The following is a 17,639-nucleotide window of genomic DNA, read 5'->3' as shown; positions in this document are numbered from 1 at the left end:
AGCCAGATTCAACTGGTTCTGGTGGGTTTTCTGGGCTGTTTGGCCGTGGTCTGGTGGATCTTGTTCCTAAAGTTACACAGTGTGTAACAGTCTTCCCTTTGTGATACACCTCTGAAGATGCCAGCCACAGATGCAGGGGAAATGTTAGGAACAAGATCTACCAGACCACGGCCACATAGCCCGGAAAACCCATGACAACCAGTTGAATCCGGCCCTGAAAGCCTTCGACAAAAAAAATCCTGTTTCCCAATCAATGTTCAGGCTCTACTATATTTTCAGAGAAATAGGGAAGGGCCCCATGGCTCAGTAGCAGAGCATCTTCCACTGGTACAGGATAAAGACCAAGACCTTCCCATGGTGTTGACCCCTTGCACTGGTATTCAGAGACTGACATTTGGCCACCGTGGCTACTAGCCACTGATAGACCCGTCCTTCGTGAATTTGGCTAATCCGCCTAGAGCACAACCAGAGCCACCGATTCGTCGTCATGAGTGTCACAAGAGTCAGCATTTACCCCCCCTCCCCCCCGCCCTTTATACAACTACAAGGAGCTGTTTCCAAAATGGTAACGTCCCAACTTGGCAGCAAGGAAACTGGCATGAATGGAACAACACCACTCTGGATGATTGCCTGGCAGGATTTAACTTGAGAACAGAATCTGAAATTTCTTGACCTGGGTGTAGAATCACAGAATCATGGAGTTGGAAGAGACCCATCAAGTCCAACCCCCTACCACCATTACTTGCCTTTTGCAAATTGAGACATATTTTTTCTTGGATAAATGGTGGACAGAGTGGAAGACGGCATGTCTATTCACAGAATCATGGAGTTGGAAGAGACCCCAAGGGCCATCAAGTCCAACCACTTGCAATGCAGGAACACACAATCAAAGCACTCCTGACAGATGGCCATCCAGCCTCTCTTTAAAAACCTCCAAAGAAGGAGACTCCACCGAGGTAGCGCATTCCACTGCCAAACAGTCCTTACTTCCAGGAAGCTTTTCCTGATGTTTAGGTGGAATCTCTTTCCCTTCACCTTGAACCCATTACTCCTGGTCCTAGGCTCCGGAGCAGCAGAAAACAAGCTTGCTCCCTCACCAACATGACATCCCTCCAGATATCTAAACATGGCTATCATGTCCCCCCTTAACTTTCTCTTCTCCAAACTAAACATATCCAGCTCCCTAAGTCTCTCCTCGTAGAGCATGGATTCCAGACCTTTGACCATTTTGGTGGCCCTCCTCTGGACCCGTTCCAGCTTGTCAATGATCTTCTTCAATTGCGGTTCCCAGAACTGTACACAGTATTCCAGGCGAGGTCTAACCAATGCAGAATAGAGAGGTACAATTACATCCCTCCATCTTGACACTATACTCCGATTGATACATCCCAGAATCGCATTGTATGTAGATGGTGCATGGGAATTTCAGGAGGGAACGCTTCCAAATCCTTGGGCAGGATATTCTGACTTTAATGCCCAGTATTAACGTTCATGGGCAGCATTTTTTTCATCCCTCCCTCCAACTTTTGGGAGTCTGACAGGTGCAAAAACGCTCCCTGAAGGCCTAGGTTATGCTGGGCAACAGACGCGTTTTTATTATTATTTTCTTAACAGCCTTGGTTGTCTCAGGTTACAGCGGTGGTCTCACCCCTCCGAGTCCCACATTCCATCGCTTGGCTCGGCAACTGGGATGGCTCCAACCAGGTTTTCTGCGTAGCACAAGGAAGCGCAGTGTTCTTTTCCCAGTTCTCCCCCGCCCACCCCCCACCAAAAAAATACCACGTTCTGGCTCGTGGGAAGCCCTCCTTTCAGTGCGAGCCGCTTCCGCCCGCTGTGCTTTCGGGCAAGGCAGGGCTTAGCTGGAAGCATTCCGTAACCGCCGAGGCACCTGGCCCCGCATTTGTCATTCTTCTGAGGTCATCGGCCAGCTGTCTGTCCTCTCAACACCCTGCTTCGCCAAAACAGCCAGTGTGTTTTCTGCTGTGCTCGGGTTTCCAGGTCCGAAACCCTCCAGATAGAGCAAATCAATCAACCCCTCTCCGCCGAAACAACTGCCGGCGTCAGCGTTTTCACATCCTTGAGCAGACGGGGCCGCCTGGCAAAGGACGCTGCGGTCAAGTCCCCCAAAGTCAGAACCCTGCAACGCACTCGCGCTGCGTGGCGGGGGATAGATTATAGCTGGCGGCCGCAGAACTGTGGCTACACTGAGGCTGTGGCTAAATTGGGCTCTGATGCACTAGGCTCTAGGGCAGAGGAGGAGGAGGAGGACGAGTTTGTATTTATAGCCCCCCTTTTTATTTATTTATTTATTAAATTTCTATACCGCCCTTCCCCGAAGGGCTCAAAGGGGCTTACAATCTCCTTTCCCTCCCCCCTCCCCATAACAAACACCTTGTGGAATGGGTGGGGTTTTAAGCGCTCCGAAGAACTGTGACTAGCCCAAGGTCACCCAGCTGGCATGGGTTGGAGTGCACAAGCTAATCTGGTTCACCAGATAAGCCTCCACAGCTCAAGTGGCAGAGCGGGGAATCAAACCCGGTTCCTCAGATTAGAGTGCAACTGCTCTTAACCACTAAGAACATAAGAACAAGCCAGCTGAATCATACCAGAGTCCATCTAGTCCAGCTCTCTGCTACTCGCAGTGGCCCACCAGGTGCCTTTGGGAGCTCACACGCAGGATGTGAAAGCAATGGCCTTCTGCTGCTGCTGCTCCCGATCACCTGGTCTGTTAAGGCATTTGCAATCTCAGATCAAAGAGGATCAAGATTGGTAGCCATAGATCGACTTCTCCTCCATAAATCTGTCCAAGCCCCTTTTAAAGCTATCCAGGTCAGTGGCCATCACCACCTCCTGTGGCAGCATATTCCAAACACCAATCACACGTTGCGTGAAGAAGTGTTTCCTTTTATTAGTCCTAATTCTTCCCCCCAGCATTTTCAATGGATGCCCCCTGGTTCTAGTATCGTGAGATTGTTGTTGAACGTGAGGGATGATTTCAGCTCCCGTTGGCTTCTTGTTGGTGGTTTTCTCCCTTTTTATATGCACAATGGGGCAAAATCCGGAAACATGAATTTCGCATTAGCTGAATTTACGTATTCTGCAGAATAAAACTCTTCCAGAATAAAACTACTGAGTGCCAGCATGATGTAGCATTTAAGAGCAACGGACTCTGATGTGGAGTTTTATTTCCTGCTCCTCCACTGGAACAGCAGACTCTAATCTCATGGACTGGATTTGTTTCCCCACTCCGCCACATGAGCAGCGAGCTCTTATCTGGTGCACCAGATTTGTTTCCCCTCTCCTGGGTTCCTGCTGGGTGACCCTGGACCAGTCACAGTTCTCTCAGAACTCTCTCAGCCCCACCTGCCTCACAAGCTGTCTGTTGTGGGGAGAGGAAAGGAAAGGAGGTTGGGGCGCCTCAGCTTCAGGGACTGTTTTTCACAAATCCTTGGGAATTCGGGGGGGGGGGGGGGCTTGCAGGGGATAAAGAGGGCGGCAAAAACCAGGTTTGTCAGAACTGGCTTGGCCAAGCTTGGATGCTCTGATGCTTCTCAATAAACACTACTGATCAACTATGCAGAGTCCGTTTATTGGCTTAAGGTTCGGGACCTACCAGGCTTCTTTTGCCAAGGCTGCAAGAGACGGCTCCTGTTTGTTTCCCTTGGAGAATCCCCATGGAAGCAGGAATGCTTATCTTGCATAACAACTTCCTTGTAACAATTTCCTTAGCCTTTTTTCTGAATGCCACTTAGAGATCCAGCCCTGATCGGTTAACCCCTGCTGGTTCAAGAAATAATCTTGTCCCTTCCAGGCCTGCTGAGGGGCAGTTTTAAGTCCGTGAAATGTTTCAAAATGAAATCCTGTTCCTTTGTGCTTCTGTTCCTTTGCCAGCGTGGTGTAGTGGTTAACAGGAGGTGGCCTCCAGTCTAGAGAACTGGGTTCGATTCCCCACTCCTTTGCATGAGTGGCACACTCCAATCTGGTGAACTGGATTCATTTCCCCGCTTCACCACATGAAACCTACTGGGTGACCTTGGGCCAGTCACAGTTCTCTTAGAACTCTCTCAGCACCACCTTCCTCGCAAGGTGTCTGATGTGGGAAGAGGAAGGGAAAGTGATTGTCACTCTGAGACTCCTTACTGGAAAGAAAAGCAGGATATAAATCCTGCTCTTCTCCTCCTCTTCCTCCTCCTCCCCCTCCTCTTCCTCCTGCTCCTCCTGCTCCTCCTCCTCCTCCTGTTCCTCCTCCTGTTGCTCCTGCTCCTCCTGCTGCTCCTCCTCCTCCTCCTCCTTCTTCTTCTTCTTCTTCTTCTTCTTCTTCGAAGGAAGCCAACCCTTTTCATGCAGGCCTGTTTTCTCCCCCTTGCTTGTGTGTGTGTGTGTGTGTGTGTGTGTGTGTGTGTGTGTGTGTGTGTGTGTGTGTGTGTGTGTGTGTGTGTGTGTGTGTGTGTGTGTGTGTGTGTGTGTGTGTGTGTGTGTGTGTGTGTGTGTGTGTGTGTGTGTGTGTGTGTGTGTGTGTGTGTGTGTGTGTGTGTGTGTGTGTGTTAACTACTTTTTTTTCTGGAAATCCTATCATGACTTTGTGGATTGGGACAATAAAACCGAGCGTTCATAATAAATAGGAAAAACAGGCCTATGGCTTTTGCAGAAGCCAAAGAAGAAAAGAACTCATAAAATGCTGACAAAGCCAAGGAGGTGACTTTTTATCTATATTTTTCTTCGGTTGTTCCTGTTAGTGAAACCAGAGTTTAAGCTACACGTGTGTTAGAACGGGAGATAGAATAAGTTGTTCCGTGTCAAGTTGCAAGTGTGTGTGGGGAGCACGTATGCCGTTTTTGTACCGCTCGATTGAGTTTAAACTGTGCTTGCTTTGCTCCATTGGGAGTTTGGTAAACACTGGTTTGGAAACCAAATTTGGGGGCTGATATTCTGATCCCCGATTGATAGATCTGACGACTGCATTGCGTGCACGGAGCTGACCAAGCCCCCCTTGCGGTTCACACTGGACAGACAAATCAGGGGAGCTGGATCCTGAAGGTCCGTTCTGCTGGTGGAGACACTTTTCTGCTGTGGAAGGAGACGTCCCTAGGCAGGGTTGCCACCCTCCAGGAGAAAATGGCAGCCTGGGGGGGGGGGGGAGGGTTCCGACTCGATGACATTATACCCCGCTGAGGTCCTGCCCAGGCCTTCCCTTTCCCAAACCCCACCCCGAAATTTCCAGGAGTTTCTCAACCAGCAGACAGGGCAGGACGGTCTATCAATTAAAATGAATAAATAAATAATAAACCTAACAATGCTTCCACTTGCAAGACGGGCCTGCGGGATCCAACCTTGCATGTGGATGTTTAAAGACCCTCTCTCCCTCAGGAAAAGGGCCACATCTGGTGGAAGCTAACGTGGAATTGTCTTGCCCACGCATTGCCTGAAGAGGCACCAGCAGTAGACAGGGAGGTGGTCAGTTGTTTCAGCGACAAGGTGATGATCAGGTCCCTACGTTTCCGGTTCGGTGACGTATGACTAAACCGGAAGAGAACACCGAAAGGGGGTGCCACGCAACCAGTGGCTTGGGGGGCAGCTGCATCATATATCTGCTATTTGGACCAGTGGGAATCCCAGTGCTATTTCCTCATGCAGACTGAGAGTACCCCCCAAAAAAACTGCTGTGTGCTTCACAACTAAGATATAGAACCAGGAATATGACATGATGCTTCTGTTGCCAGATTGAATCGCACTCCGACCTGCTGGGGCGGGAATCTTTGTTCTGTTTCTCAACATGCTAGAATGTGCACGACGTTCCTTTTGATATAAGGAAACATTCACATTTCTAGTCCCCGACCATGCAGCAGGTTGAAACGCAACATCTGGCAATCACACAAGGCTATAGGTAGGTAGGTTGGTAGGTAGGTAGGTAAGAACATAAGAACAAGCCAGCTGGATCAGACCAGAGTCCATCTAGTCCAGCTCTCTGCTACTCGCAGTGGTCCACCAGGTGCCATTGGGAGCTCACATGCAGGATGTGAAAGCAATGGCCCTCTGCGGCTGTTGCTCTCGAGCACCTGGACTGTTAAGGCATTTGCAATCTCAGATCAAAGAGGATCAAGATTGGTAGCCATAAATCGACTTCTCCTCCATAAATCTGTCCAATCCCCTTTTAAAGCTTAGGTAGGTAGGTAGGTAGGTAGGTAGGTAGGTAGGTAGGAAGCAAGCAAGCAAGCAAGCTAGCTAGCTAGCTAGCTAGCTTCCACATCAGAGTGGGGATTCAAACCTGGGTCTCTCGTATCCTTGTCCAACACTAACCACTGCATCAAGTTTGCCTCGTGGCTCTCTAATCTGCTTTGAATCCTCTGACGGAAGAAAGGTGGTGTATCAATGATAGGTATCATCAAGTGTAAAACAAATATAGACACTACCCTTACATTGACTTTGATTGTCCTAACGGGAGGGGCTGCATGCTTTTTACCTAAGAAACGTGTGTAAAATTAACTCCTTGATGTGTTGCCATCAAGTAACAACTGACTTGTGTCGACCCCAGCAAAGAGCTTTCAAGGCAGGTGAGAAGCAGAGGTGGTTTGCCATGGCCTTCCTCTGCAGAGTCTTCCTTGGTGGTCTCCCATCCAAGTACCAATGCTGCTTAGCTTCCAACTTATGGTGATCCCAGCAAAGGGCTTTCAAGGCAAGTGAGAAGCAGAGGTGGTTTGCCATGGCCTTCCTCTGCAGAGCCTTCCTGGGTGGTCTCCCATCCAAGTACTGGAGTGTATGACAGGTAGAAGAAGGGATTATGGGGATTACAGAGAGGGTGTCTAGCAAAGTGTAGAGCATCTGGTTGGCATGTAGACGGTGCTAGGTTCATTCCTCAGCATCTCTAGTTAGAAGATCAGGTACTGAATGATACGGAAGACCTCCTCCTGAGACCCTGGATAACAGCTGCTGGCCTGAGTAGACAACACTAACCTTGATAGTCTGATTCTTCCGGTTTGCAACCGGCTGGTGTTCTAAGTGCGGCATTGAAAGATTATGCTGAACTGCTTCCCTGGCTTAGTTCAGGGGTCTGCAACCTGCGGCTCTCCAAATGTTCATGGACTACAATTCCCATCAACCCTGGTGGCAGGGGCTGATGGGAATTGTAGTCCACGAACATTTGGAGAGCCGCAGGCTGCAGACCCCTGGCTTAGTTGAACCGAATATTCACAAAAAACCCTCTTCATTGTCAAAGCGGACCTCATTATTCAAAGATCTTAACTAACTAACTAACTAACTAACTAACTAACTAACTTCAACGCTTCTTCGCTTCTTTTACCTGGGCCGTTTCCGCACGGCCAAAAGCGGCCACGCGATGGCGTCATGATTGCGACGCATCCCAAAAGAAGTTTCACACAGACAGGCGGAGCTCTTGGAAAATGCGCAGCCATAGAAAATATAACAGTTAAACGCGCGGAAGCGCTACAGAAGCGAAATCTCACGACGTTAGCCTGCGCACTTGCGAAGCTCGTGCAGAACCGACGCCATTTGTAGCTGACAGCTCCGTGGCGGCTGTTCGCCCGCAGTCTCGACGTCGATGCGTCACATGGGGAGAAAGAGAGGCGGACGGCGGTGCTCGCGAATAAACCGTAAGCCAGCTGGGTTTGGGCGTTTTCGCGACAGCGCGACTGCGCACCTCCGCCGCTGCGCGTAGAATATATAATCTGACGCTGCTTTTTCCGTTGGGACGACTATGTTGCCGCTCAGGAGCTTAACTAACTAACTAACTAACTAACCTAAACTAAAGATCTAAACTCCTATAGAGGGATCCTGATATACATTGGTGGAGTTTACCTCGTACATGCTCCTCGCTTCCAGTAAAATTCCCCCAAATTATTTACTTACCGTGTTTCCCCGAAAATAAGACAGTGTCTTATATTAATTTTTGCTCCCAAAGATGCTCCATGTCTTATTTTCAGGGGATGTCTTATTTTTCTGTGTTCTGTTCGTCGGGCATGCTTCCAAAGAAAAACTTTGCTACGTCTTACTTTCAGGGGGTTGCCTTATATTTCGCACTTCAGCAAAACCTCTACTACGTCTTATTTTCAGGGGATGTCTTATATTCAGGGAGACAGGGTAGTTGCAAACCACTAATTCGGGCAACAGTGCCGAACTGCCTGCTTGGCTTCGATGAGCCGAACATTCACAATTCGCACCCCCGAGTAACTCGAGATACCTTCCAGCAAACCAGGCCGTTGTTTTTTTTTCCCCCTTCCCTTTTGGACAGTTTAAGAAACACAGCAAAACAAATCCTTCTAATGTTTAGAGCGACTTCTTTGTTTTCCCTTTCCAAACAGAAGGCTGAAACCGTCCGTGGCCGAATCGGAATGCAGGTTTTAATATTAAAAGCGTGGGAGTGTCAGCGGAGGGGGGAGGAGAAGCCCTTTCTTGCGACTCTCGTGAACAGCTCGTCTCAGGTTCCACGTGGGAAAAGGCAGCACAAGGAACAGCTTTGTAAAAGAGCACGGGCGCTCTTGAGAGAGGCCAGAAGCCTGGCAGGGGACCCACTAGGTGTGGGGCGTTTTGCTTTCTTTCCTCACAGCTGAAGCCTGAGAACGGGGAGGATTCCCTGCTGGAGAGGATGCAGTTGAGGCCTCCCGCTTAGTTGGCCGGAGCAAATAATTAGCCCAGAGTTGGTTGGTCGGTGGTTGTTAGTGCCGTGGACCTCCAAATTCCTTCTGTGGGAGACCAACGGGAAGGGGAAACCATTGCCTTAATTCCCTTTCTGTAAGCTTCCTGGCCTCTCTGGGTCTTTGGTTGATCCAAGAAGGAACTGGTCGAAATGTTGCGTATCCGCTGCAGTTCAGCCATGCCCTCTGCTCCACGTGAGTGGCGAACTCTGATCTGGACAACTGGGTTTGTCTCTCCACTCTTCCGCATGAAGCCTGCTGGGTGACCAATCACAGTTCTCCAGAACTCTCTCAGCCCCGCCTATCTCACAAGGCGTCTGTTGTGAGGAGAAGATAGGAAGGCGATTGTAGGACGCTTTGAAATGGTTGAGAAAAGTCAGGTGTAAAAGCCAGCTCTTCTTCTTAGGTTTCTTCCCATGTTCTTCTAGCCCACAGGTGTCAAACTTGCGGCCCTCCAGATGTTATGGACTACAGTTCCCATCATCCCCTGCCAGCATCATGCTGGCAGGGGATGAGGGGAACTGTAGTCCATAACATCTGGAGGACCGCGAGTTTGACACCAATATTCTAGCCTTTTATTGCATTGACTTCCAGTCTCTTTCTGGGCCTGGCACAGTGCTGGTTCACAACTGCTTGGCATGCGCAAGATCCGTGGTTCAATCCCTGGCATCTCCAGGTTAAAAAGTGTCTGGTCATGGATGATGTGAAGGACCTCAACCTGAAACCTTGGAGAGTGGCGACCAGTCTGAGTAGACCGTGATGGGCCAGTGGCCTGATTCAGCATGGCAGCTTCGTCTGTTTTATGTGTTTGGGGTGATAGCCCCCTTTAAAGCCCCTGATCTCTTCAGACCAGCGGACTTGGAGGACGATCTCCAACTGTAGGAGCCTGCCCCTGTTTAAGAACACAAGAAAGAGCCTGCTGGATCAGACCAGAGTCCATCCAGTCCAGCTCTCTGCTACTCGCAGTGGCCCACCAGGTGCCATTGGGAGCTCACATGCAGAATGTGAAAGCAATGGCCTGCTGCTGCTGCTGCTGCTGCTCCCGAGCACCTGGTCTGCTAAGGCATTTGCAATCTCAGATCAAGGTGGATCAAGATTGGTAGCAGAAGTAATCTCAGAACTTTTGAGCAGTAGCCCACTAAGGAAGTTAGATATGAACCGCAGATTTGGGTGGAGGAACCACACCATTCCCTCCTCTTAGTGTGGTTCCTACTGTGGTGGCTGGGAAGAAGCTGTGAAGTGTGGCTTCCTCCACTGCAACATCACTTGGATTGGCCCATCAAGCAAAAGAGGTGGAAGGGCTTCCTTGGGACCAGCGCTTATCTACGCCCCGTTTTCTAGCGCCTGTTCCAGTGGGATGCCTGTGTATTTTTTAAACAAAATCTTGCACCTTTATGTTGGTTTATGGGAAGAAACCGTGTGCTCCTGGCACCCCTCGATCTGGAACGAGAGTATGCAGTGAGGGAAGCCTGGGTATTAAAACGTTTTGATTCCCAGCACGTGAGATTTTGATTCCCAACATGGGAAGAGAGGAAACTGGTTTTGATTGGAAGAGACAGGATGCATAATGGGGTCTCCCTACCCGTTCTGCAGCATATATGACCTTGGTAGCAAGCAAGGTTCTTGGCGGTTCAGTCAACTAAGCATCTTCGCAAAAATAACCGAGCGAGAAAGGTTGCTCACGTCTGCGTATTCTGGTTACGAGGTGCAACTAAACAGACTTTTGGAAAACGGTAGTTAATCAATATCTCTGTTGGTTGTTTTTTTTAAAAAAGCAACACCCTGCGCTTTTTCGCACCTTCGTGGGTCCAGTCTCACTGACTGACACCTCACCCATAAAACTGATCTCTTTTATGTGCTCTTTATGGAAACGGTGTGCCGTCATAAGGGAAAAGATGTAACCGTTCGAGGTGCTTTACTGGTGGTCCTGCATTTTCCAGCCAGCGCCACAGCTGTTTTGGGTTTCTCGGCACTGCGTTTTAACGGGTCACGGGGTGGGCTGCGAGTTTATGCTCGCACGGCCAAGTCGAGAGTAAGGGAGTGACTCAAACTTCCCGGGAGCGAGCCGGCCGAAGATGGGATGAATCAAAACGACCCCCTGTAATTCGGGTGGTTTTGCAGAAGTGTGAAAGCGGCTTGTGTTTTAAGGGCAAAGACAGTCCCTTGCCAGCATGTTGTGGTTTTTTTCAGGCTGTGTGGCTGTTGTCTGGTTGTTTTTGCTCCTAACGTTTCTCCTGCATCTATGGCTGGCATCTTCCTGCAGCATAAGGGCCAAATTACAGCCCTGGCCCCTGCCTGGTGGAACACTCTTCCTCCAGCTGTCCGGGCCCTGCGGGATCTTGGTGAGTTCCGCAGGGCCTGTAAGACGGAGTTGTTCCGCCAGGCTTTTGGAGTGTCCAGTCGTTGATAGGTGCCCCCTCCTCTTGCTCTTCTTCACTCCTGGGTCTCTTACCACCTATGGGACCCGCTTCTCCCCCCTTTCGGGAGGGTTTTAATGAGGGTTATTCTTGGGACATTGTTACTTGGATCATGCCAAGGCTAGTTTTAGAATTTGTTTTCTGAATTGTATTTTAGGGGTTATTGTGGTATATATGTGATTTTTGTTGTTCACCGCCCAGAGCCCTTCGGGGGTAGGGCGGTATACAAAACCAGGTAGGTAGGTAGGCAGGCAGGTAGGTCGGTCGGAATTAGATTAGATAGGTAGGTCGGCCAGGTCGGTCGGTCTGGTCATTGAGAAGATAGTAGGTAGGTGGTAGGTGGTAGGTAGGTAGGTAGTGGCAGGCAGGTAGGTAGGTAGGTAGGTAGGTAGGTAGGTAGGTAGGTAGGTAGGTAGGTAGGTAGGTAGGTAGGTAGGTAGGTAGGTAGGTAGGTAGGTAGGTAGATAGATAGATAGATAGATAGATAGATAGATAGATAGATAGATAGATAGATAGATAGATAGATAGATAGATAGATAGATAGATAGATAGATAGATAGATGTGCCACTGGAGGGGCAACTTACCTAAACAGCCAGGTGCCACGCGGCTCTACCGTGCCCAACCTGGAAGCTTCCTTAGTCACCCAGGGCTGCTGGCACAAAATGGTGTTCCAGTGTGGCCAGGAGAGTGGGTTTCCGTGGGCAGGCCAGGGCCGACCTTAGTTGACCTCCAGAGCCTGGTCAGCCCCCTTGAGCTGACTTGAGTCATTGGCAGAGATATGCCATTATTTTCGTGGCGAATCTCTTTTCCCCACTTTGGGGGATTTTTGCCTTAATTTTTTCCCCCTCAGGGTTTCCTGTGTTACGGGAAAGCCCTCTGAAGGGGGCAGGGTGGCACCCGAACAGTGCCACCCCCGCCTGCCCATCTGCTCTGATCGGGATGCATTTGTACTAGTGGGAGCTCTCCAGTCATCACCTGGAGGCTGGCAACCGTCGTTCAGAACCACAGCAGAGTCAGCAGATCTTGTGAAGAAGAGTTTGGATTTATATCCCCCCTTTCTCTCCTGCAGGAGACTCAAAGGGGCTTACAATCTCCTTGCCCTTCCCCCACTCACAACAAACACCCTGTGAGGTAGGTGGGGCTGAGAGAGCTCCAAGAAGCTGTGACTAGCCCAAGGTCACCCAGCTGGTGTGTGTGGGAGTGCACAGGCTAATCTGAATTCCTCAGATAAGCCTCCACAGCTCAGGCGGCAGAGCAGAGAATCAAACCTGGTTCCTCCAGATTAGATACACGAGCTCTTAACCTCCTACACCACTGCTGCACAGTTGATTTCGGATTCCTCAGTGGAGTTGCCAATGTAAAATTAAAAGGCGAATGCAAACTTAGGCCCCTTCCGCACATGCGGAATAATGCACTTTCAGTCCGCTTTCAATGCACTTTGCAGCTGTGCGGAATAGCAAAATCCACTTGTAAACAATTGTGAAAGTGGATTGAAAGTGCATTATTCTGCACGTCCGGAAGGGGCCTTATAGGGCAGAGCTTGGTTGGGAACGCTGTGGGCATGGTAATTACCACGACAGAAACTGAGCTGGTTCTTTTATTCTCCTATCCTCTTTACAGTGGTGTAGCTTCGACGGGGCGGGGACAAATGCCCCGGAGGGGTCCCCATCTAGTCACTGGGGGGGGGGGGGGGTTTTCCCCACACCTCTGTCTGTTTCTTTCTCCACTGACCTTGTTTCCCTAACAAAATAACCCCATCTCTCTGTAGGGATTGGGTACTGATTCTGCGAAAGAATAAAGACCAAGATGTTGGAATACTTATGAACATTCCGTAACCCCTCAGGTGCTGAGCCAATGGCTACAGAGGACCCCTTCCAGTCAGTTTTTGCCAGAGTTCTTGTGCTCAATAAAAAGGAAGGGTTCAAAAACTGTATTCTGTGTTTGGGAATATTTTGCGGGGTGTGCGCGTGCGCATGTCCACTTTCTCTTCATTTTATTTTGGTGTACATTGGCATTTGGGTGAAAATATTTGAAAAATTGTTACCAGTTGTGCTTTAATTTGCTGCCAGGAAACCGGACTAAGTACCCAAAAATGTGCCCTGGCTTTCACATTTCAAGTAAATATGTAGGTTTTCCTAGTGCGGGGCTTTGTCTTATATATAGATTGGGGACTATCTAGGACAGGGTATCCAACTCTGGCACTCCAGATGTTCATGGACTGGTGGGAATCCTAGTCCATGAACATCTGGGGCGCCCAAGTTGAACACCCCTGATCTAAGAAATGTCAGTTATGCTAAAACAGTGGTGGCGAACCTTTGGCACTCCAGATGTTATGGACTACAATTCCCATCAGCCCCTGCCAGCATGGCCAATTGGCAGGGGCTGATGGGGATTGTAGTCCATAACATCTGGAGTGCCAAAGGTTCGCCACCACGGCGCTAAAACAACCAAGTTGTAAAAAGAAGAGCAACGCGGGGATGATATAAAACTGCTCGGTCTCGATGTGGTTTCTACATCCTCAAATATTTCCAAGAAAAAGCTGGACAGGAGACGGGGCAAACTGGAAGCTGGACCAGATGAGATGCTGAATCCCTTCCATCTGTGCTGTCCCGCAAATCAGGGGTCTTAACAATGTGTACTAAATTGGGTCTGATCTCGCCAAAGTTTTGAGAACTGTTCAGTGTCTGTCGAAACGCACTCAGCAGTCTGGGAACTGGAGAAATTGGATTCTTTCTCCCAGTTCCGGTCCTGGAGCAAAGCAGTGTTTTGTGTTCGTCTGCTCAGACAATGCCTTCCTTTGTTCTAGGTATCTAAACCACGTCCGAGCCGCCTCCCGACAGGATCTCGCTGGTGGCTACGTTTCCTCCCTCGCCTGTCATCGAGCCCTTCAAGATGCTTTCAGCGGGCTGTTCTGGCACCCCAGCTAGCTCGGGAGAAAGCAGCCTCGGAGCATCAAGAGCCGGGAGAAGAAACCTCAGGTGAAAATTGCTACCGTCTGCCAGGAAACTGCTGTCGTCTTTCCTTCTCTGTTGTGAGGCCAGCTGTGCCGAAGTATTAAAGCTCTGTGCGAAGAACACCGCCCCCCCTTCAAAAACACGGATCGCCTTTTTAGGGTGGTGTGCGCGACGGGGAACTGATTTACCCGGTTTGCTGAAAGAGGCGAACGGAAGAGATGAATAATTCAGTTTGGCATGTTTGAGGTTTCAGGGACAGACTTGTAAAAGTTTTAAAATAAAGGCATTTGGAAAAAAAAAAGTTATTAAATTCTGTGGTTTTACCCCGGCTTCAGGGTTCTACTGGCAGCAGGGCCGAAATGCTGTTTTTATTGCACTCCTAGAGTTACATTGCAGTAAACGGGCTTTTCTCCCCAAACCACCTTTTCCCAAATGCAAATGAAGCGAAGTTGACATCTTGGGGCCAGAGGTGAGGGGCGGAAACAGGCCGCCTCTCTGGTTATCTTGCCCTGTGTTCTGGGAGAAGAGAATTTGGATCCTGCTAGGTGTACAGGAAAGAGTTAAAGGGCAGGCTCCAAACTAATTATACCTTTGGTGGTACGTGGGAGGTGAATCAGGTAGATACAAAAGGAGTGCCCAAACCCAGGGTCCTCAGCTTGGTGCCCATGGGGGCCATGTTTTGAGGAAGTGGGTGGGGCCAAGTAGGGCTTTTACCCAGCAAGGATTCTGATTGGCTGTGCAGATTTTTTTTTTAAATGTCACTTTGGCAACAGCTGCCACCACAGCACAGGGATCTATACTGTGTTACTAACTGTAGGGTCCCCTCCTCTCTTTCTTTTCTCTGTATCTTTTTTCTTTTTTCTCTCTCGTTTATTTCTCTATCTTTATTTTGTAGGCTGCCCCCAAGATGCTTGCAAAAGCAGGAGAGCCTTACCCCTCTTTGTCTTTTTAACTATTGTTAACATCCAACCAGATGAAGAATTCTGGGAAGCTTGAAAGAGCTCACACCATGTTTCGGGTCAATTCAGCGGCTCCAAATATGAAGGCATTAGGTGGATTTTGTTCTTGTATCTTCGGTTGCCACGAACCTCGACAAAATTTAGCATGACGCAGCCGCCAGAAAGCAGGATCTAGCCACAGGTGCGCATGCTCCAAAAATCTTGAATGAGATTATTACAGTGCGTAAAATGTGGGGTGGCCGAAGAAGAGCGTTTGACACTTTCAGCTTGTCCACAAAGCAGCAGCTAAGAACTTGAAGTTTAGGACATTCCCAGTCCTCAGAGGGCCCCGTTAGGTTCCATTTTAATTCAGGTACTGTTCACGTTACTCCTCATCACCTGTAGCATAGGTGTCACTCGCAGCCCTCCAGATGTTCATGAACTACAATTCCCATCAGCCCTTGCCAGTATAGCCAATGCTCATGTTGGGAGGGACTGATGGGAATTGTAGTTCATGAACATCTGGAGGGCTGTGAGTTTGACACCCCTGACCTATAGAACCATCAAGGGTCTGGAAAATCCCATGCAGAGCTGTCTGATAGCTAAGATAGCTAAGGGGGGATATGATTGAAGTCTAAAAATTATGCATGGGGTAGAAAATGTTGACAGAGAGAAATTTTCCTCTTTCTCACAATACTAGAACCAGGGGGCATTCATTGAAAATGCTGGGGGGAAGAATTAGGACTAATAAAAGGAAACACTTCTTCATGCAACGTATGATTGGTGTTTGGAATATGCTGCCACAGGAGGTGGTGATGGCCACTAACCTGGATAGCTTTAAAAAGGGCTTGGACAGATTTATGGAGAAGTCATGTATAGCTACCAATCTTGATCCTCCTTGATCTCAGATTGCAAATGCCTTAGCAGACCAGGTGCTCAGGAGCAGCAGCAGGAGAAGGCCATTGCTTTCACATCCTGCACGTGAGCTCCCAAAGGCACCTGGTGGGCCACTGCGAGTAGCAGAGTGCTGGACTAGATGGACTCTGGTCTGATCCAGCAGGCTAGTTCTTATGTTCTTAAGATGTTTAGAGTCCATTTCCTATCCCACTCCTACTTCAGAGGTGAGGAGGGTGGCTGCTGGAGACAAGGTCTTTTCCTCTGTGGCATCCCATTGATGGAATACCCTCTCTCGAGCTTTCAGTCCGGTCCCTAATCATTAGCTTTTAAGCTATCCCTTCTGCACAGGTGTTTTGACAGGGTTTAATTAAAGAAGCAATTTCAGAGAGCTGCCAGAAAGTATTTGAACAAGAGACTGGATCTCAGAAAGATGCCACACTAGAAAAGACGATACTTGTCCAGAAGATTTCTTAAATGGTAGAACCTGGGGGAAATGGTCAGACACATTCAGACTCTGCCGGTGAGAGTTGGTTGGTGGGGGAGGGGGGATTTTCTTGTCATGTAATTGAACTTATCAATACATAAACATCAGACATGCAACTACCATAAACATATATCAAAAATCCACGTCGCAAATCAGGCTCAATTCCTTCCTAGGTTTATGAACTCAAATTCATTGTCAACACATTCATTTCATTTGTTTCAACCAGAACACAAATAACAACTTATTATTCAGGAACTCAGTTCCAAAGCATACAAGTCCACAATTTGTAATAAGTCAAAGTATTCTCCAAATGGAGTTCAACTTTTCATTGGTCCATTCAAGAATTTTTTTGTAATCCAATATAGTCCATTCAGAAAAATTGGGTTGATAATGGCAAGCCCCGCTTTGTACGTATTGCGTATTTTGGAAGATAACGATTATGAATTTGAGTTCACAAACCTAATAAGGAATTGAGCCTGATTTGCGACGTGGATTTTTGATATATGTAACTGAACTTTACAATCAAACTCTGGGCGCTTTTGTCTGGGTTGCAAAGGGAGGGTGCAGTTTTGCCCCTGAGGTTTGGGTCCCGCGTGGCACATCGTAATTCTTGAACATTAGAAGGGAGAAGCCACAGGTTCTACAGCACACATCCAGTTCCTCTGAGGTTTCCATTTCGGCACAGGGTAAACGACAGCAGGACTGGGCGGGACCGTTTCTGTCAATGTGGTAAAGAACGGGTTGCCTTTGCAAGCCTGATGAAGGAATGCCTTTCGTGCTAATGTGACTGGTCCTGGTCATAAGAACATAATAACAAGCCAGCTGGATCAGACCAGAGTCCATCTAGTCCAGCTCTCTGCTACTCGCAGTGGCCCACCAGGTGCCTTTGGGAGCTCACATGCAGGATGTGAAAGAAATGGCCTTCTGCGGCTGCTGCTCCCGAGCACCTGGACTGTAAAGGCATTTGCAATCTCAGATCAAAGAGGATCAAGATTGGTAGCCATAAATCGACTTCTCCTCCATAAATCTGTCCAAGCCCCTTTTAAAGCTATCAAGGTTAGTGGCCATCACCACCTCCTGTGGCAGCATATTCCAAACACCAATCACACGCTGCGTGAAGAAGTGTTTCCTTTTATTCCTTTTATTCCTGGCCTCAGAGAGAGCCTTTGAGAGCATTCTAAGGGCTTCATATATATCATCTCAGTCCTATATATCATCTCAGACCTCCTCTAACACCACAGCTGTGGTCTGAATCGGGACCCGGTGCCCCAGTGTGTTTTCAAGACTCAATCGCTAACTG

General features: G+C 48.8%; 1 protein-coding gene across 1 annotated transcript in view; it reads left to right on the top strand.

Annotated features, from left to right (window-relative positions):
* The window catches only part of MNAT1 (MNAT1 component of CDK activating kinase), a 182,234-nt gene extending 167,913 nt beyond the window's left edge, over nucleotides 1–14,321 (top strand). Inside the window, exon 7 of the mRNA XM_048484659.1 lies at nucleotides 13,873–14,321. Within this exon, the coding sequence (XP_048340616.1) occupies nucleotides 13,873–13,993 (121 nt within the window). The 3' untranslated portion in view covers nucleotides 13,994–14,321. The remainder of the gene's footprint in view (nucleotides 1–13,872) is intronic.
* Nucleotides 14,322–17,639: the final 3,318 nt, after the last annotated feature.

This window comes from Sphaerodactylus townsendi, linkage group LG02 (assembly GCF_021028975.2).
Source record: "Sphaerodactylus townsendi isolate TG3544 linkage group LG02, MPM_Stown_v2.3, whole genome shotgun sequence".
Taxonomy (NCBI): domain Eukaryota; kingdom Metazoa; phylum Chordata; class Lepidosauria; order Squamata; family Sphaerodactylidae; genus Sphaerodactylus; species Sphaerodactylus townsendi.
The sequence above is the reverse complement of the archived record's forward strand: the minus strand, read 5'-3'. Positions and strand labels throughout refer to the sequence as shown.